Genomic DNA, 20,009 nt, shown 5'->3' with positions numbered 1-20,009 from the left:
TTGGGACAGTGTTTCTCTGTGTAGCTTTGGCTGTCCTGTACTCACTTTTTAGACTAGGCAGGCCTTGAGCTCACAGTGATCTGTCTGCCTTTGCCTCCCTGAGTACTGGAATTAAAGATGTGTGCCAGCACACCTAGCTGGCACTGTGGATTTTAAACTGACTAGTCATATACAGTCATGAAAAAATACCATATATATGTACATTAATCTATATTATATAGTTATATATGTAATTTAATATATTCATCTCCAAGATTTTTCATATGTGTGTGAATTTTATGAGGCAAAGACATAAAAAATGGCCAAGAGAGATTGGATATATGATTCTTTATCTGTGTATACATCTATATATACACACACATAAATGTGTTTAAATGTAGATATAGGCTTCTTTTCCGTGGATTCCTAATACCATAGCTCAATAGCTTTCAATTTCTTTGTCTCAAACACAAATTTAGTATTTGTATTTTGTTCATATCTCATTAATTTAAGTAAATTATGTTCTTTTCTAATCTTCCAAATTTTGGGAGTGGTTGATTTATTTTCTTGACTATTGCTTTCTTTTTTAATTCTTGGTATGTTCTGGTTGTTTATCACCTGTCAAATGTATAGTTTGAAAAGATTGTCTTTTAATTTTTTTAGTTTCTCTGTGCTCAGCTGATGGTTTCTTTTGCTGTACAGAATGTTTTGAGTTTTATGAGGGCCCATCAGCCAACTATTGACATTAAATCATGGGCAAATGGAGACCTGTCCTGGAATGTTTTTCCCATATCCATGTCTTGCAGAGACTGCCCACATTTTTTTATTGTGTCTTCAGAGTTTCATGTTTCACATTGAGGTTTTTGGCCCATTTGGAGGTGATTTTTGCACAGAAAATAGATATTGGTCTAATTTCATTCTTCACATGGATATTCCATTTTCCCAGCACCAATTTTGGAAGATATTGTCTCTTCTCTAGCATGTGTTTTGACAGCTTTGTCAGATATCTACATTTATCATTATGTCCGGCAGGTTGATTCTTGTGTCTCCTGTGATTTTTTTCCTTACTACACAAGCATATTAATGTTAAGAATTAACCATTTCTAAAACCTGAAATTTCTCCATACTCTTTGCTACCTCAAGGCCCTCTCACTTACAGTACTATTTCCCTCAATGCACTGTTCCCATTGTATGGGTGACACTCAGATTAGTCTGGAGCTACCAACTCATGCATTTGGTGGTTCTGGAAGACTTCTTTAAGCTCCACACTAAACACTGACTTCCATTGCCAGATGCACAGCCATGCAAATCTTCAGTGTGCTTGTTACATACTAATGCTAGTTTTTATGAAGAGCTCAGATTTTGGCATAGATAGTTAAAATAATGTTCTCTGCCCCCTCCTCTTCAATTTTCCCACAGTTTTAGAATCCTAGTAGGCTTTAATGCATACTGAGTGAAAATAAATGAAAAAAGTAAATATCTAAATTACTAAAGGAAACATTTCTCTGTCTAAAGCATAGATTCACTAGACTTTGAGTATTTACCAAGGATGAAAAGAAGTACTACAGTGTAAGAAAAAGGTCAATCTCAACATCTGCTATCTTTAAGACACATTCATTGAAAACTAGTAGAAGGACAAAATAGCTTAAAGATTTTTGCCAATAGGTTGCTTGGTTTCCAACATTTCTTTCCATTAGATCTCTGTTTCAAGCACAATGGAGGCCTTCACCATTGCACCTGGCATGGTGGTTTGTATTAAACTAAAATTTCAAATCAAAAGAAAGAAGCAGTAAAAAGGAATTTCTTGAGAAATCTTACTGAAAAAAAATCTCAATTGGATGAAATCTATTGGAAAGGCCTTTGCACATCTGTAAGAGTTAGATTAGTGTTCTCTTCTCTGACTCTAATATTAGCTTATTGCTTTGGGGTGTTCCAGAAAGAGATTCTCTGGGTCTCTGATGCCCCCCAAAAACATTTTTAGTGGTGCAAATTGATCCTATGATGTGTTGGGTAAAAGTATTTTACATCTTCCCACAGAAAGTTAATTTATTTATACATGATAGTGATTAACTATTTTATTTTATACCTCTCTGCATTCTCTTTTACTCCCAATTCATTCTCTTCTAGTTACAAATCAAATCATTTAATCCGTGTGTTAATTCAGAAGCTTTAATTCTCTCTCTCTCTCTCCCTCTCTCTCTCTCTCTCTCTCTCTCTCTCTCTCTCTCTCTCTCTCTCTGTCATTCCTGTCCCTTTTCTCCACTTCCTCTTATGTTTCCCTTTATTCCTCTGTGTATGTAAATTCAGAGCACAATTATTTCAAATATCTCTTGAGACAAGAATTTGAGTATGCTTATATGTACTCCTATGTATGTATATTCAGTTCACATATGAGCAAGCCTACTACATCCCCTAAATGTCTTTCCTCTTCTGGCCTTGCTCTCTTCTAATTTATTCTTCATGCTTCAGACATAGCCATAAATTTAAAGAAATTATTTTCTTTCTCAAAACCAAAGATCTACATCACTTGCTATATCTTAGAGGTTGGTGAAATGTCATCATTGTGGTTCAGACTAATTGTCAGCTACATAGGATCTAGAGTCAGCTATGGGGTAAACTCCTTGTATGTCTGCACATGGATAATTCATAGAAGAATTCACAGAGAAGTAACACCTGCAACTCACCCAGTTTCACTGGCTCAATGGAGTGGCAGGGGTGATTCAACTTATCATCCTTTCTGTTCAGTCCACCTGGGCTAGCGATTATACTTGGTAAATGAACCCCTTGCCATCCTGTAGCCTAGTGATATGTTGGATAGATGGTTTTTGTCAATTTGGAATCAGCTAAAGTTATATGGGAAGAGGGGACAGCAGCAGTTGAGAACATGCCTTGGTAGGAATGACCAATAGGTACTTCTATGAGATATTTCTTATTTACTGATTGGTATGGGGAGACCCAGCTCACTGTGGGTGATGCCACTCCTGGGCAGGACTCATGTGTCTTGTAGAAAGCAAGGTGAGGAAGCTTGGGGACCACTCCATTAAGCCCGGTTATCCATGCACTCTGCTTCAGGACCTGCCTCCATGTTTCATCTTTGAGTTCCTACTTCAATGATGGACCATGATATTGAAATATAAGCCGATTAAATTCTTTCCTCTCTAACTTGGTTTTGTCCAGTTTTTTTTACAACAGTAAAAGTGTTGCTACAGAAAGAGAGAACAATGAAATCACGATCATGAGCCAATGTTCAAAAAATATCGTGTGAAATATTTAGCATTGGGAAAATAACTTAAAACAATGTCCACTAACACACAGGTCATCAGGAACAGTACAGTTAATAATATTCTGTCTCAAACCATGAAATCAGTAAATGTGGAAAAATGCAATGTGAAAAATATAATGAATTATACACTATCTCGCAAAGAAAACCTATTTACATGCTTTTTTAATTATCAGATGGAACCATGTTAATTCTTACATAAGAGGAAAGTATCACATGAGATGAAAGGCCTCCTTAAAATGTAATTGTGTGTGTAAAATGAACTTCTCAGTACTCACTGGGAGTCATGTATTGGTCCCTGATGATTTGAATTCACACTGGAATCCAGAACCTCAGTAGGGACTCATCCTCAGGAACAAACAATAACGATAGAGACAGATTTGCAGCTATAAAGTCATAATGACTTTGAACTTGTTGCTTTTCAGTGAATTTTTGTTTGAAGAAGTAAGTTTTAAGATTAATGAGTAGATCTGGCTTACTGATCTGATCTTTATCATTGGAGAATACTTTATTTTTAAATCAATCTATCTAAATGTATAAATTTTATTGGGTATGCAAGTCAGGTAAAATAAGGTCGAAACTACGTGAATCAACTTCTATTTTCACATTAAAACTCCTGTGGATATCCAGGTAACCTTCAGTGTTAAAGGCTTATTATTTATCTAGCCATTGATCAATCCAGAACCCAGCATGATCTCTAACTGTATAGAAACTTTCTGCTCAGGCAAATGAGGTCACTATCCTTGAAATGCTTTGATGGAGTATTGTTGGTAATGTGTTAGGGAAATATGTGCTTTGTTTATTGACTGAATGTTCTACTCTCACAGGCGCCAGATGTTTTAGATAAACAGAAGGTATAATGTCAAAAATATTGAGGTAAGAGCACACGTTGCCTTGAGCTAGATGAGCCTGTGTAAATTTCTCAGCTTTTAGTTTGAGTATTTACTCCCAATTTCACAGGGTTGGAAACCATGTGATTTCATTCTATCACACTCTGGTCAGAAAGAACAGATTTTTTTGCTATGTTTTCAAGTAAATAAGCAAATTTATCTTGATGTGGCCTTGCTTCACTAACAGACTGTGTACTAAGAAAGCTCACCTTTTGTGTATTAACCACATAGCTGAAGAACTACCCAGCTATATGTCCCAAATGGATATGAGCACTGAACTTCACTGTGACTCTTTCATAAATACATGAAGGCTAGATAAAGTTTAGTGAGCTAGAGGTTCATGTCATTCTAGACTTCTTATGTAGTCTTAATATTTACCCAATAATGACATAAAAATAATAAGAAAGTGTTCAGTACTACCTCATGGAAACAAAACAACTTTCCTGGTGCTTAATGGCAAAAGGTGAGCCATTATTTACATTTTCTTCACATTATTGTTTGGTTACATATTTTACCTCTGGTGATATTTAAAACTTCTGACACTCTATAAGTCTGCCTTTCAAAAATTAGAGACAAAGCTTTTTTGGTGTATTTTACAACATGTAAGTAAAAAATAAAAGATACAATATTTGATGGAAGTTTTCTAGAATTTGTGTTTAAAATTCTAAATCACATTAATTAAGCATAAATGTATGTACACCAAAATTCTAAACAAAAGTGTTGGCAGATTAAACTGTCAAATTCTCTTTGAATGATATATTTATTTTCTCATGTTTCAATGTTGACCTCCTGTTTGAGTTAATAAAAATGAGGGCATCTATTTATAAACAGTCTTCCTATAATGTCCCCATCACAGCCTTGATCTGGCAGCAGCTACATTGTCTCATGGCTTTCCTGGAGAATGAAAACCACACTGCAGTGACAGAGTTCATTTTATTGGGCTTAACAGATGACCCCGTCCTTAGAGTCGTCCTCTTTACCATCATCCTGTGCATCTACCTGGTGACTGTGTCTGGGAACCTCAGCACCATCCTTCTCATCAGAGTCTCTTCCCAGCTCCATCACCCCATGTACTTTTTTCTCAGCCACTTGGCTTTTGCTGACATAGGCACTTCATCTTCTGTCATACCAAATATGCTTGTGTCCTTCCTGGTAGAAAGAAACACAATCTCCTACCATGGATGTGCCATCCAGCTTGGTTCAGCTGCTTTCTGTGGGGGACTTGAATGCTTCCTTCTGGCTGCAATGCCTTATGATCGATTTGTGGCAATTTGTAACCCACTGCTTTATTCCACCAAAATGTCCACACAAGTCTATGTCCAGTTGCTCCTACTGGTTTACATTGGTAGTTTTCTTGATGGCTGTTCTTTTATTGTTTGTTTCTATCCATTGGTCTTCTGTGGACCCAATGAAATCAATCACTTTTTCTGTGACTTGGCTCCATTATTAAAATTATCATGTTCCAATGTCAGTTTCACTGTAGCAGTTCTCTCATTTACAGTTGGATTCGTTATTGTGGTGACAGTGTTTGTTATAGGCATCTCTTACACCTACATCCTCATCACCATCCTGAAGATGCGCTCCACTGAGGGTCGACAGAAAGCCTTCTCCACCTGCACCTCCCACCTCACTGCGGTCACTCTTTACTATGGGCCTGTAACATTCATTTATGTCATGCCCAAGTCAAGCTACTCCACAGATCAGAACAAGGTGATGTCTTTGTTCTATATGGTAGTGGTCCCCTTGTTGAACCCCCTCATCTACAGCCTCAGGAATAATGAGATTAAGGGTGCTCTGAGGAGACAACTTGCTAGGAAAATGTTTCCTCAGAGACATCTGTGATGTTGTGACAATTGATATAGCAGTAGTGTCTCATAAATTAGTAATAAAAGGAAGTTGAGTGTCTGTGATTGATGAAATCTGTGCGTATATTCTTAGAAAATGAGGAGCATAGCAATATATATATATATATATATATATACATATTAGATTTAAGTTTTCAGATTACAGAAGGAATAACGGGGTCATACTGAGAGACTTTCAATTAAAATTAATTTAATTAAAGTATACATTGAATCATATAAAATATAATCTGCTGAAAGTATTTTGAAGTTGTTTTCCTTTTCATTTTTAAGTATTATTTTATTTTTACATATACATTTATATTATTACACATATATACAATAAACTATCTGCAGCAAGAAGAAGCACAAAATAATCAGGAATTATACAAATGTTACATTCATATTGTTTTGGCTATTTGTATTTGGCAGCCTTGAAGGAAACATCTATCCTATCTTGGTGCATCTAAATTCTGAATGTAAATCAATATCTTTTATATCTTGTCACTATCAACTTAAGATATCTATCTAGACCTAAAACAATCTTAACCCCTAAGCAACTTAGCATCATTGTAAAATTAAACTACCTGGTCTTCAAACCCATCAGAGACTTGAGAAGGAATAAAATTAGTTACCTGAGTATACAGGGAGTACAGCTTAGTGGCTTCCCAAATGAGAAGATGACAGAGACAATTTGCTGTATGAATAGTCACCCAAAACTCTCTATAATGTTGGAGCATCATCTTCACCCTTCTGGACCAATATAACTGACAGATATATTTATGAGGCAGGAACTATTGAGGACTTGACTACCCTGTCTTGGCAGAGTTTGGCCTTTGAATCTGCATGCATCCAAGATTTTCCACTTGGCAGAATTCATATTCTTTTAAATATTCCATAGATAACTCCTTTCCAGATTGCATCTTAACTGTCTCCAAAGTCATATATTTGGTTAACATATGTCCCTAGTGCTGTTGGGAAGGGCAGGAATCAGAGACTTTGAGCCTAGAGGGAGATTGTTAGTTTACTGGAGACATGGCATAAAGCAGAGGAGTGGCTCTCATAATGTTCTTTGTGTCTTTTCTTTATGGAAAATAAAATGAGGAGTTTTGCTCCACTATGTATTCCTTTGGTGATACACAGACACAGATGCACTTCAATGAATTCAACGACAATGAGGCCTCAAAAAACTTCATCGTAATAGTAAACTTTTTTCTTCCAGCCAGTTGATTTCCTCAGCTCTTGGTTCTAGAAACAGAAAGATTGCCTACCACAGTGCTTCGGGGTATGACTGGTACAGTACCATCTTATCCTGAGATAAGCCTGATGATTACTGTTATCTATGCACATTGTAAGAGAAATGATAGAGAGATACAAGGGGGTAAAACTGGTGGAAATGTCCTTTTTATAGAAATGCTCTATGGGATATATATTTTGTGTACCCATAAAGATCTGGTGTGTGGTACAAGCCTGTAGCACTGGCCTGAAGTGACATCCATACAAAAGAGCTGGAAATTCATCTCTCATTAATCTGAATTATTGTCAAGAGCAAAGCATCAGTTCCTATGTTAAACTGAGTGCAATTCTTGAGCTTGCAAAGACCATGGAAAGCAAGCAAACACACGACAAAAATGATTTCCCAGAAGAGAGCCAAGTTCCTAAGATCAAGAGGTGAGGCTGTGAAGGGGACATTTTTAGGGAGACTTCATGGTCAAACCCCTCATCCTCATGTGCACAAGGCAGAAGACCTGGCCACATCTCCTTTGAAATCTGATTGCTCTTAAGAGAGATGTAATCAACCTTAAGTTGTTGATGATGATCACATTTTCCTCCTTTTTCTGTTCATTTTAATGTTTCAGAAACAAATTCCATCTTATTGCTCATGGAACAAAAGACATTGATGGTTTTGTTTATCCATTTATATTTTCATACATTCCAGAATTGTGTCCAGTGATCTCACATTGTAAATATTAGTTTAGTTCAGAGAATAGGGTTATAAATGAAAACTGGTAAGGATGAAATTTATCTTCTAATAGAGGATGTTTACAATAAAATTAAAAGGTAAGTTATTTAGAATATCAGAAGATGTTCAATACTGTTGGTAAAGCAAAAATCAACAACAGAAACCTAGGTCATGTGTGAGAGGTTGGTACAAGCAAGGCCACAGTACAGGTGTCACTGAAAACCCAATACCAGGACTGACAGTTGTGAAGATTTTCAAGTCACACAAGGCACTACCACTGTTTGCAACATGAATTTTGAGGTATCAGTTCTTACTTGAAAGCAAGGCATAGGTTTTCTTTCTTTAAAGTTTTCTTTTTTTAATAATAACACATTTTTATTGAAAATTAAAAATAATTCATATTACATCTCAATTTCTATCCCATCCCATGCATCCGCCCATTCTTCCCTCCCTCCCACTTTCACCCCAATCCCCCTTCCCTATGACTGTAGCTGTGAGGGACCTCCTCACCCTGAATATGGTGCTAGGGTATCAAGTCTTTTCTTGGTAGTCCGCTATCCTTCCTCCAAGTGTCATTGGGCCTCCCCAACAAAGGGACATGGACAAATATGGGGCACCAGAGATCCTGTGAAAGTCACTCCCCAGTCTCCACTTAACTATGGAGAATGTTCTGTCCCTTGGCTAGATCTGGGTAGGGGTTTGATGATGACTGCACGTTTTGTCCATGGTTGGTGCCTTAGATCAAGCAGAACCCCTGGGCTCAGATCTACCCATCATAATGTTCTTCTTGTAGGTTTCTAGGACCTTCTGGGTTGCCCTACTTGCCTATCCCCTATATTTTCCTCATCTAGAGTCTCAATAGGATGTCCTCACCTCTATCCCCATTTCCTGGTAGGTGCAGACTTTCATGGGACCTGTCCCTTGGGCTAGTGTCCAGTAATAAGTGAGTATATACCATTTGAGTCTTTCTGCTTCTGGGTTAGCTCACTCATTATGATCATTTCTAGTTCAATCCATTTGTCCACAAATTTTGGAAAATCTTTGTTTTTAATAGCTGAGTAGTATTCCATAGTGTATATGTACCACAATTTCTTTATCTATTCTTCTACTGAGGGGCACTTAGGCTGTTTCCATGTTCTGGCAATTATGAATAAGGCTGCTATGAACATGGTTGAGCAAATTTTTTTGCTGTGTGCTGGAGCATCTTCTGGGTATACTCCTAGGAGTGGAATAGCTGGGTCTTGAGGAAGCCCTATTCCCATTTTTCTGAGATAGCACCAGATAGATTTCCAAAATGGCTGTACTAGTTTGCATTCCCACCAGCAATGAAGGAGTGTTCCTCTCTCTCCACATCCTCACCAGCATGTGTTGTCACTTGAATGTTTGATTTTAGCCATTCTGATGGGTGTAAGATGGAATCTCAGAGTTGTTTTGATTTGCATTTCTCAGACGACTAGAGATGTTGAACATTTCTTTAAGTGTGTCTCAGCCATTTGATATTCCTCTGTTGAGAATTCTCTGTTTAATTCTGAGCCCCATTTCTCAATTGGGTTATTTGGTTTGGGGGCATTTAATTTCTTGAGTTCTTTATAAAGTTTGGATATTAGCTCTTTGTCAGATGCAGGGTTGGTGAAGATCTTTTCCAGTTTGTAGGCTGTTGCTTTGTTCTCTTGACGGTGTCTCCTGCCTTACAGAAGCTTCTCAGCCTCATGAGGTCCCATTTATTAATTGTTGACCTTAAGGCCTGGGCTGTTGGTGTTCTGTTCAGGAAGTTGTCTCCTGTGCTGATGTGTTCCAGGCTCTTCCCCACTTTTTCTTCTAACTGATTTAGTGTCTCTGGTTTTATATTGAGGTCTTTAATCCATTTGGACTTGAGTTTTGTGCATGGTGACAAGTATGAGACCAATTGCATTTTTCTACATGTAGAAATCCAGTTAGAAGTCAAACTATCCCTATTTGCAGTTGATATGATAGTGTACATAAGTGACCACGAAAATTCCACCAGAGAACTCCTTCAGTTGATAAGCATGTTCAGCAAACTGGCTGGGTACAAAATTAACTCAAAAAATCAGTAGCCTTCCTATATACAAATGACAATCATACAGAGGAAGAAATTAGAAAATCTACACCCTTCACATTAGCCACAAGCAAGTTAAAATATCTAGGAGTAACTCTAACCAAGCAAGTGAAAGACTTGTTTGAAAAAAACTTTAAGTCCCTAAAGAAAGAGATTGAAGGTAACTTGAGAAGATGGAGGGATCTCCCCTGTTCGTGGATCGGGAGAATCAACATAGTAAAAATGGCCATTTTACCAAAAGCAATTTACAGATTCAATGCAATCCCTATCAAAATACCTACACAATTTTTTAAAGACATTGAAAGGTCAATTCTCAACTTTATATGGAAAAACAAAAAACCCAGAATAGCTAAAACAATCTTATACATTAAAAGATCCTCAGGAGGAATCTCCATACCTGATCTCAAGCTGTACTATAGAGCAATAGTACTTAAAACAGCATGGTACTGGCACAGCAATAGGCTGGTTGATCAATGGATTCGAATTGAAGACCCAGATATGAATCCACACTCATATAGTCACCTGATTTTTGACAAAGAAGCCAAATCTATTCAATGGAAAAAGGATAGCATCTTCAACAAATTATGCTGGTCTAACTGGATTTCTACATAAAGTTTTCTTTATAACAATATTTTATAGCTTTTTGTAAGAATCATGTTTGTTTTAAATAACTGTTATTTGAAAATAAAATTTACATCTCCTCCAATTTCATATTCATCAAGGTATCTAATAAAGTGTATTACTTCACTAACTAAAAAAACACTTATACAAATAAAAAGATATTGAATGAACGAAGCTAATGTTGTCTCTTTTAATTAGTGGAAATTGACTTAGTATGCACTAAAAGGAATACAAAAAGGACCTAGAACCAACATTTACCTGAGATAATTTATCATATACCTGTAATAATTATCAAATGAAGGTATATAAATTCTCACCAAAGCAAATCAGATTGACTCCTTGAAAATTGTGTTCATGTGAATGAACAATTTTTATCTAAGGTAATAGTCTTTGAAGGTTTTATGTCATGTTTGAATGCCAAGATTCTTCAGAGAATTAATTTCAATGGTAAATAATGATGTAAGAGATAACTAGGAAACTATAACATCATGTTTAATTATCTTGACTTCCTAGTTTAAAATGAATCCTTATTTCAAAAGGTGGCTATTTTGACTTCATTCTGCCATTGAAAGATCTTTGTTTTTTGAGAATGTATGTATGTATGTATGTATGTATGTATGTATGCATGCATGTATGTATGTATATATGTATGTATGTATATTTCTCAATATATATGTTGTATTTGAGAAATGAGTCAGTTATAATAAAAATATAACTGAAACAACTTATTTTTAAGTCAAATTCCTGTGAATAATTAGGCACAGAACCTAGCCCTCAAAGCTTTTTTATTCATCCAAACACTTCAAGAAGACTTGAAACCTGCGTGGTCTCTAATGGCATGTGAGCTTAGGGCTCAAGGAAAAATTGCTGATAACTTCGGTAGCTTTGACATAATTTGATTTCATGACAAATATATTGTGGAAACACAAACTTTGTTCACTATCTAATTGTGAATGAAAAGTCATCCATTTTGAATGATATATTTTAATAACTTCTATTATGTATTAATGAAATTGCAGTCATGAGTTTATAAATTCATTCCTATACCATTTCCATCACAGCCATGATCTGGCAGCAGCTACACTGTCCCATAGCTTTTCTGGAGGATAGGAACCACACTGCAATGACAGAGTTCATTTTATTTAACTTAACAGATGCCCCAGTCTTTAGAGTCATCCTCTTCACCATCATCCTGTGCATCTACCTGGTGACTGTGTCCAGGAATCTCAGCACCATCCTTCTCATCAGTCTCTTCCTAGTTCCATCACCACATGAACTTTTTTCCTCTCATGTGGCTTCTGTTGACATACGCACATCATCTTTTGTCATTCTCAGTGTGCTTGTCAATTTCCTGATGGGGAGAGATACCATTTTCTACATTGGATGTGGTACCCAGTTTGGCTCAGTGGCTTTCTTTAAGTCAGTAGAAAGTTTCCTTCTGTTTACCAATGAGTATGATTGCTGTGTGGCAACCTGCAACCCACTGCCTTATTGAACTAAAACATTTGCAGAAGTCTGTGTACATTTGCTTGTAGGATCTTTATTTCCCCTAAATTATTCACTTTACATCCTTGTCATAGCCCTCTCCCTCCTAGTTGTATGGTGGGTCATATGCCCAGGAGTTGTACAGCTATGTCTTGAGTTAGCACTAGTCCTAATTTTCTAAGAAAGCACCAAATTGATTTCCAAAGTGGCTGTGCAAGTTTGCAGTCCCACCAGCAATGAAGGAATGTTCACCTTTCTACATATCCTGCCTATCATGTATTGTCACTTGAGTTTTTTATCTTAGCCATTCTGAGGGGTGTAAGATGGAATTTCAGAGTTGTTTTGATTTGTGTTTCCCTGCTGACTCAGGATATTGAACATTTCTTTAAGTGTTTCTAGGTCACTCAATATTCCTTTGTTGAGAATTCTCGGTTTAGGTCTGTATCCCATTTCTAACTGGATTATTTGGGGTTTTTGTGTTTTATTTCTTGTGCTTTTATCTAATTTGAATATTAGCTCTCAGTCAGATGCAGCATTGGCAAAGAGCTTTACCCAGTCTGTAGGCTGTTTTGTTCTGTTGATAGTGTCCTTCGCCTTACAAAAGCTTTTTAGTTTCATGAGATCCCATTAGGAAGTTGTCTCCAGTACCAATGAGTTCAAGGCTCATACCCACTTTTCTTCTAACAGATTTAGTGTGTCTGGTTTTATGTTGAGATCTTTAATCTACCTGTACTTTAGTTTTATGCAGAGTGATAAATAAGAGTCTATTTGGGTTTTTCTACATGTAGACATCCAGTTAGAGCAGCACCATTTGTTGATGAAGCTATCTTTTTTCCATTATATGGTTTTGGCTTCTTTGTCAAAAATCAAGTGTCTATAGATGTCTCATTTTATTTATTGGTGAAGATGTGACATTAAAGTATAAAACCCATCCTTGCCAGTTTTTATTTATAACCCCTTATACAAAACTAACATTTAAAATGTGAAATCACTGGATAAATCTGGAATGTATGATAATGAGGGGATAAATAAAAATATCAATGTATTTTGTTCTATCAGCAATAAGATGGAATTTATTTCTGAAACACTACAGTGAATAGAAAAGGGAAGAAAATGTGATCATCATCTACAACTAAAGGTTGATTACATCTTTCCTAAAGCCAGTTGGATTTTAAAAGAAAGGTAGCCAGGTCTGCTCCCTTGTGCACATGAGGATGAGGAGCTTGACCACGAAGTCTTCCTAAAACTGTCATCTTCACAGTCTCACTATTGAACTTAAGAACTTGGCTCTCTTCTGGAAAATCATTCCTGTTGTGTGTTTGCTTGCTTTCCATGGTATTCTAACATAGGAACTGACCATTTGCTCTTGACAATAATTCAGATTAATGAGAGATGGATTTCCTGCTCTTTTGTATGGATGTCATATCAGGCCAGTACCATAGGCTTATTGCACACATCAGATTTTTATAGGTACACAAAATCCATATCTCATACAGAATTTATATGAAAAGAATATTTTCACCAATTTTACCCACTAGTATCTCTCTATCATTTTTCTTACTGTGTGCAGAAATAACTGTAGTCATAAGGTTTATCTCAGGATAAAATGGTGTTGAAGCAGACATACCCAGAAACACTGTGAGAGATATTATTAAGGTTTTTGTTGCTAAAAGAAATAGCTGAGTGAATTAATCAGAACTGACAATGGAAATTTACTCTAAGGAAGAAGTTTATGAGGCCACATTCTGTTGTGAAGTGAATTCATTGAAGATGAAACATATGCTGGAGCAAAACACCTCCTTTATGGTCATTGCAGAAAAGGGACAAAGAACATTATGAGTGACACTCTCCTTCACGCCATGTCTCTAATAAAGTAAAAATAGCCTACTAGGCTCAAGTTCTCTGATTCTAACCCCTCCTAACAGCACTAGGGAACAGACATTTTAAAAATACATGGACTTTATGGATTGTTAATATGTAATATAAAACAAAGTTCACTACAAAGTATTTAAAATAATATGCAAATAATGTCAAATTATTTCAGTAGATTGTATTTTATAGGATTAAATTTATACTGTTAGTAAAGTTTTATTTTTATTTATTGTAATTTACTATGGCAATGCTATTTCTTCTGTAATCTGAAATTTGAATTTTAATGTATAATTCTTCTGGTTTCATAATAACATATTAACAGATTGTTATCACAGTCAACTTTATTTTATTACTAAACCTATGAGACATAATTGCTATATCAGTAGCTACAACATATCAGATATCTCTAAGGAAATATTTTCCTCCCAAGCTGTCTCTTCAGAGCACCCTTAATCTCATTATTCCTGAGGCTGTAGATGAGAGGGTTCAACATGGGGACCACCACCATGTAGAACACAGACATCACCTTGTTCTGGTCCGTGAAGTAGCTGGACTTGGGCATCACATATATGAACATGATAGTCCCATAAAATAAAGTGACCGCAGTGAGGTGGGGGTGCAGGTGGAGAAGGCTTTCTGTCGACCCTCAGTGGAGTGCATCTTCAGGATGGTGATGAGGATGTAGGTGTAAGAGATGCTTATTACAAACACTGTCACCACAAGAACAAATCCAACTGTAAATGAGAGAACCACTACAATGATACTGATATCAGAACATGATAATTTTAATAATGGAGTCAAATCATAGAAAAAGTGATTGATTTCACTGGCTCCACAGAAGACTAGTGAATAGAAACAAACAGTAAAAGAACAGCCATCAAGAAAACCACCTATGTAAGCCACTAGGAGCAACTGGACATAGACTTGTGTGGACATTTTGGTGGAATAAAGCAGTGGGTTGCAAATTGCCACAAAGCGATCATAAGCCATTGCAGCCAGAAGGAAGCATTCAAGTCCCCCAAAGAAAGCAGCTGAACCAAGCTGGATGCCACATCCATGGTAGGAGATGGTGTTTTTCTCCACCAAGAAGTTGATAAGCATATTGGGTGTGACAGAAGATGAATAGCCTATGTCTGCAAAAGTCAAGTGGCTGAGAAGAAAGTACATTGGGTGATGGAGCTGGGAAGAGACTCTGATGAGAAGGATGGTGCTGAGGTTCCCAGACACAGTCACCAGGTAGATGCACAGGATGATGGTGAAGAGGACGACTCTAAGGACGGGGGTCAATAGTTAATCCCAATAAAATGAACTCTGTCACTGCAGTGTGGTTCCCATCCTCCAGAAAAGCCATGGGACAGTATAGATGCTGCCAGATCAATGCTGTGATGAGGACAGTATAAGAAAAAAATTATAAATAAATGCCATCATTTTCACTAACTCAGACATGAGGTTATCATTGAAACATGAGAAAATAAATAAATCGTTCAAAGAGAATTTGACAACATTTTACTCAGGACTCTTGGTGTACATATATTTATGCTCAATTCTTGTGACTTCCAATTTTAAACATGAATGCTAGAAAATTTATATCAATTAATATATCTTTTATTTTTAAATTCGTATATTGTAAAATATACCTATGTGGTTTTATATCTAAAGTTTTAAAATGAACTTATGTAAGTGTCAGAAAATGTAAATATCACAAGAGTTAAACGATAAAACCACAAAATAGTGTGAAGAAAACTTAAATAATGGCTAACCTTTACTGAATGGTCACTAAGAAGCTGGATCAGACAAATAATTTTAAGTATACTCCTTTCATTTCTAAGAGATAGTATTGATCACTTTTATTGTTTTTATTTCATTGAGAATGTATAGTTTGATTATCAGTAAATATCTTATGACTTCATAAGAAGCCAAGAATGGGAATATGAGATTCAGGAAAGCTGAACTCATCTAACCTTTAAGTCTATACCATTTATGAAAGAGTCACAGTGAAGATCAGAGCACACTAAAATTCGGACTTACGTCTATGTGGTTGAATACACGAAAGAATAGCTCAGAGATCATATTGTATATTAGTGAAGCAAGGCCACATCAAGATAAATTTTCTTATTAAAACTCGAAACATAGAAAAAATTCAGAGTTTTCTGACTGAAGTTTGTTGGAATGAAGTCAGATGTTATTCTACACAATGCAATGGTGAGTGAATACTCAATGCAAAAAAAATTAAGATTTTTTACACAGTCTCATCCAGCTCAGGGCTGCATGCACTCTTACCTCAATATTTTTGACATTATAATTTCTATTTGTCTAAAACGATTGGAGCTTCTGATACTAGAAAATTCAGTCAATAAGCAAAGCAAGTATTTCTACAAGACACTACCAAAACTCCATCAGAGCATTTCCAAGATAGTGACCTCATTTCCCTGAGTAGTAAGTTCCTATACAATTAGAGATCATGCTGGGTTCTGGATTCATAAATAGACAAATAAGAAATCTTTAACAATGGAGGTCATCTGGTTATCCACAGGAGTTGGAATATGAAAATAGAAGTTGATTTAGTCAATTTTTGGTCTAGTTTATTGCCTTAGTTTACCTGACTTGTGTCCAGAAGAGCTTATACATTTAGATGCATTGTTTTAAAAATAAAGTATTCTCCAAAGATAAAAGTCAAATCAGTAAACTAGATTTACCCACTAATCTCAAAGCTTACCTCTTCAATCAAGAATTCATTACAAAGTAAGATGCTCAAAGCCATTATGATTTTATAGCTGCAAAGCTGTCTCTACTATCATAGTTTGTCACTGAGGATAAGTCCCTGCTGAGGCTCTGGATTCCAGTGAGAATTCAAATAATCAGGGATCATTACATCACTCCCAGTGAGTCCTGAACTGTTCATTTCACACGCACTAGTACTTTCCTAGGAGTCTATAAATTTCCACTGGTACTTTCCTTTTATGAAAGAACTAACATACTTCCATCAGATAGTTCCTCAAACCCTGTGATAAAAATTATCTCAGGTGAAAGTTTTTGAGAGAGAATCTATAATTCATTATATTTTCAACATTGGATTTTTGTAAATTTATTGATTATATTGTATTCTAAATCTATGCCAGAGTTGTACTTTAGTGTTATTATTTGTAAAAAATTTTAGATAGATAGATAGATAGATAGATAGATAGATAGATAGATAGATATGGGATCCAAGATGGCGGCGAGCAGTGTGGACCGTGTTTGAAAGCTCCAGTGAACAATTCAGGGAATTGCACAGATTTCTGAGCAGGAACACCAAGGTCCCCACACCACGGCAGCAGAAGTGCTCCACGGTTCGGAGGGACCAGGGTGCGGAAGACCTGCTTGCCCCGGCACACGGGAGGAGGACGGACTTTCTCGGATCAGAGCAACAGTGGCAGAGACAGCAGTGCCACCAGCGGCTCCAGCGGCACCAGCGGCGGTGGCTGAGGTTTGCAGCTCAGAGCCTTCCAGTGGAGGCGATTGGTGTGGTGGACGGTGGGAGTTGCTGTGGGAGAGGGGACTCTGAACAGGATTTGGGTCGCGTGGTGCCTTGAGACCCAAACTAGACTCAGCACACAGTTCAGCCCCAGAGTGAGCTATGCCATGGAGAAGCTGGCTCAGCTCAGCAAGCAATTCTGCCCGAGGCACAGCTCCCCTGCTGTGACACAGGCTTGGCGGAGTGCTGACTTCCACCCTAGGCTCCAGCTCAGCGCAGCCGCAGTTTTCCTGCTGTGACACAAGCTGGGCAGAGCGCTCACTTCCACCAGGTGCTTGCTCAGCGCAGTCGCAGTTTCCCTGCTGTGACACCAGTGAAGTATCAGGGCTTCCAACCTACAGAAATCGTGAGAAAACAAATGAATCTATCATCAGACTCCCTCCACCCAACTCTGGAAGTTACCCAACAAAAACAGAGACGGCAAGAGGTCTAAAGGACAGCGTAAAAGCATACGCAAAAAACCCCAAAACAACATGGCATCTCCAGTGTCCAGCTATCCCAAAGAAAACAACCCAGAGAACTCAAATACAACGGAAACACAAGAAAATGACCTCAAATCCTTGGTAATGAGGATGATAACGGAGGAAACAAATAAAATTCGAAATCAGATGCAGGAAGACGCAGCCAAGTAGCTGTGAGACATAAAAGAAGCACATAGAGTGGAACTGGAAAATTTTCAGGAAAATATAAACAACCAGATGAAAGAAATAAAAAAATCCGTTCAAGATATGAAGATGAAAATGGATTCAATGATAAACACACAGACAGAAGAAAAACGAGAACATGAGGCCTAAGAGAAGAAGGCGAATGACACAGTGCTGAGCTTTTCTAACAGAATCCAAGAGATGGAAGAATGAATCTCAGGTCTAAAAGATACAATCACAGATCTTGAAGCAACCATTAAAGAAAATGCCAAGTCTGGAAAACTCCTGACACAAAACATCCAAGAAATTAAGGATACCATGAAAAGAAGAAATCTGAGGATAATAGGCATTGAAGAAAGAGAAGATATCAGACTCCAAGGCCCAGAAACTATTCTCAACAAAATCATAGAAGAAAATTTCCCCAGTCTAAAGAAAGAGATGCCTATAAACATACAAAAGGCATACAGAACACCAAATAGAATTGACCAGAAAAGAAAAACTGCCCGTCACATAATAATCAAAACACAAAACATACAGAACAAAGAAAAATATTAAAAGCTGCAAGGGAAAAGGGCCAAATAACATTTAATGGCAAACCTAACAGAATTACACCCGACTTCTCAGCAGAGACCATCAAAGCCAGAAGGGCCTGGACAGAGATCCTGCAAACCCTAAAAGACCACAGATGCCAGGCCAGACTACTTTACCCAGCAAAACTGTCAATAACCATTGATGGAGAAAACAAAATATTCCATGACAAAACCAAATTCAAACAGTACCTATCCACAAATCCAGCTTTACAGAAGGTAAACTCCATCCCAAAGGGTCAAGCTACAATCAAAACTACTCAGGAAATAGATAACTATACCATGGCAAAAACACAACTACACAAACGCTCGACTGGAACCAACATCAAAATTAAGACTCTTAATAGTAACTGGTCATTAATATCTCTCAACATCAATGGTCTCAATTCTCCAATAAAAAGACACAGACTAACTGAATGGGTGCATAAACAGGATCCAACATTCTTCTGCATTCAAGAAACACATCTCACACATAACGATAGGCATTATCTCAGGATAAAAGGTTGGAAAAAAATATTCCAAGCAAATGGTCACAAGAAGCAAGCAGGCGTAGCCATTTTAATATCGAACGAAATAGACTTTCAACCAAGCTTAATCAAAAGAGATGAGGATGGACACTTCATACTCATCAAAGGTAAAGTCAACCAAGATGACATCACAATTCTGAACATCTATGCTCCCAATGCAAGGGCACCCACATTTGTAAAAGATCTGCTAAAAAGGCTTAAACCACACATCGATCCCCACACAATAATAGTGGGAGACTTCAACACCCCACTCTCACTGAAGGACAAGTCATTGAAACAGAAACTAAGCCGAGAAATAACATCATTAACCAATGCCATGGGTCAAATGGATCTAACAGATATCTATAGAACCTTTCACCCAAACAAGAAAGAATATACCTTCTTCTCTGCACCCCATGGAACCTTCTCCAAAATTGATCACATCGTAGTTCACAAAGAAAGCCTCAACAGATACAAGAGGATTGAAATAATACCTTGTATCCTATCAGATCATCATGGGCTGAGGCTGCAATTCAACAACAACAGAAATAACAAAAAGCCTACACGTATGTGGAAACTGAACAACTCTTTGCTAAATGACACCTGGGTCAGGGAAGAAATAAAGAAAGAAATCAAGGAGTTTCTGAAATTCAATGAAAATGAAGGAACAACGTACCCAAACTTGTGGGATACATTGAAAGCAGTGCTAAGAGGAAAATTCATAGCACTAAGTGCCTTTAAAAAGAAATT

The 20,009-nt window shown here is 37.1% G+C and overlaps 1 protein-coding gene and 1 pseudogene across 2 annotated transcripts; one reads left to right on the top strand and one right to left on the bottom strand.

Moving 5' to 3' along the window:
- Positions 1 to 5,034: 5,034 nt before the first annotated feature.
- Positions 5,035 to 5,991, top strand: LOC311591883 (olfactory receptor 5P76-like; the record flags this gene model as incomplete). Its single annotated transcript, XM_084771703.1, has 1 exon — positions 5,035 to 5,991. The coding sequence occupies one exon, from the start codon at positions 5,035 to 5,037 to the stop codon at positions 5,989 to 5,991; it is 957 nt and encodes a 318-aa protein (XP_084627829.1).
- Positions 5,992 to 14,414: 8,423 nt separating this feature from the next.
- Positions 14,415 to 15,359, bottom strand: LOC311592843 (olfactory receptor 5P6-like; annotated as a pseudogene). The gene has a single exon. The product of its transcript is annotated as an olfactory receptor 5P6-like (transcript).
- Positions 15,360 to 20,009: the final 4,650 nt, after the last annotated feature.

The sequence above is a fragment of the Acomys minous genome (assembly GCF_964271855.1).
Source record: "Acomys minous genome assembly, chromosome: 2".
In the NCBI taxonomy this organism is placed as follows: Eukaryota; Metazoa; Chordata; class Mammalia; order Rodentia; family Muridae; genus Acomys; species Acomys minous.
This window is presented reverse-complemented; position numbering and strand designations above follow the sequence as displayed.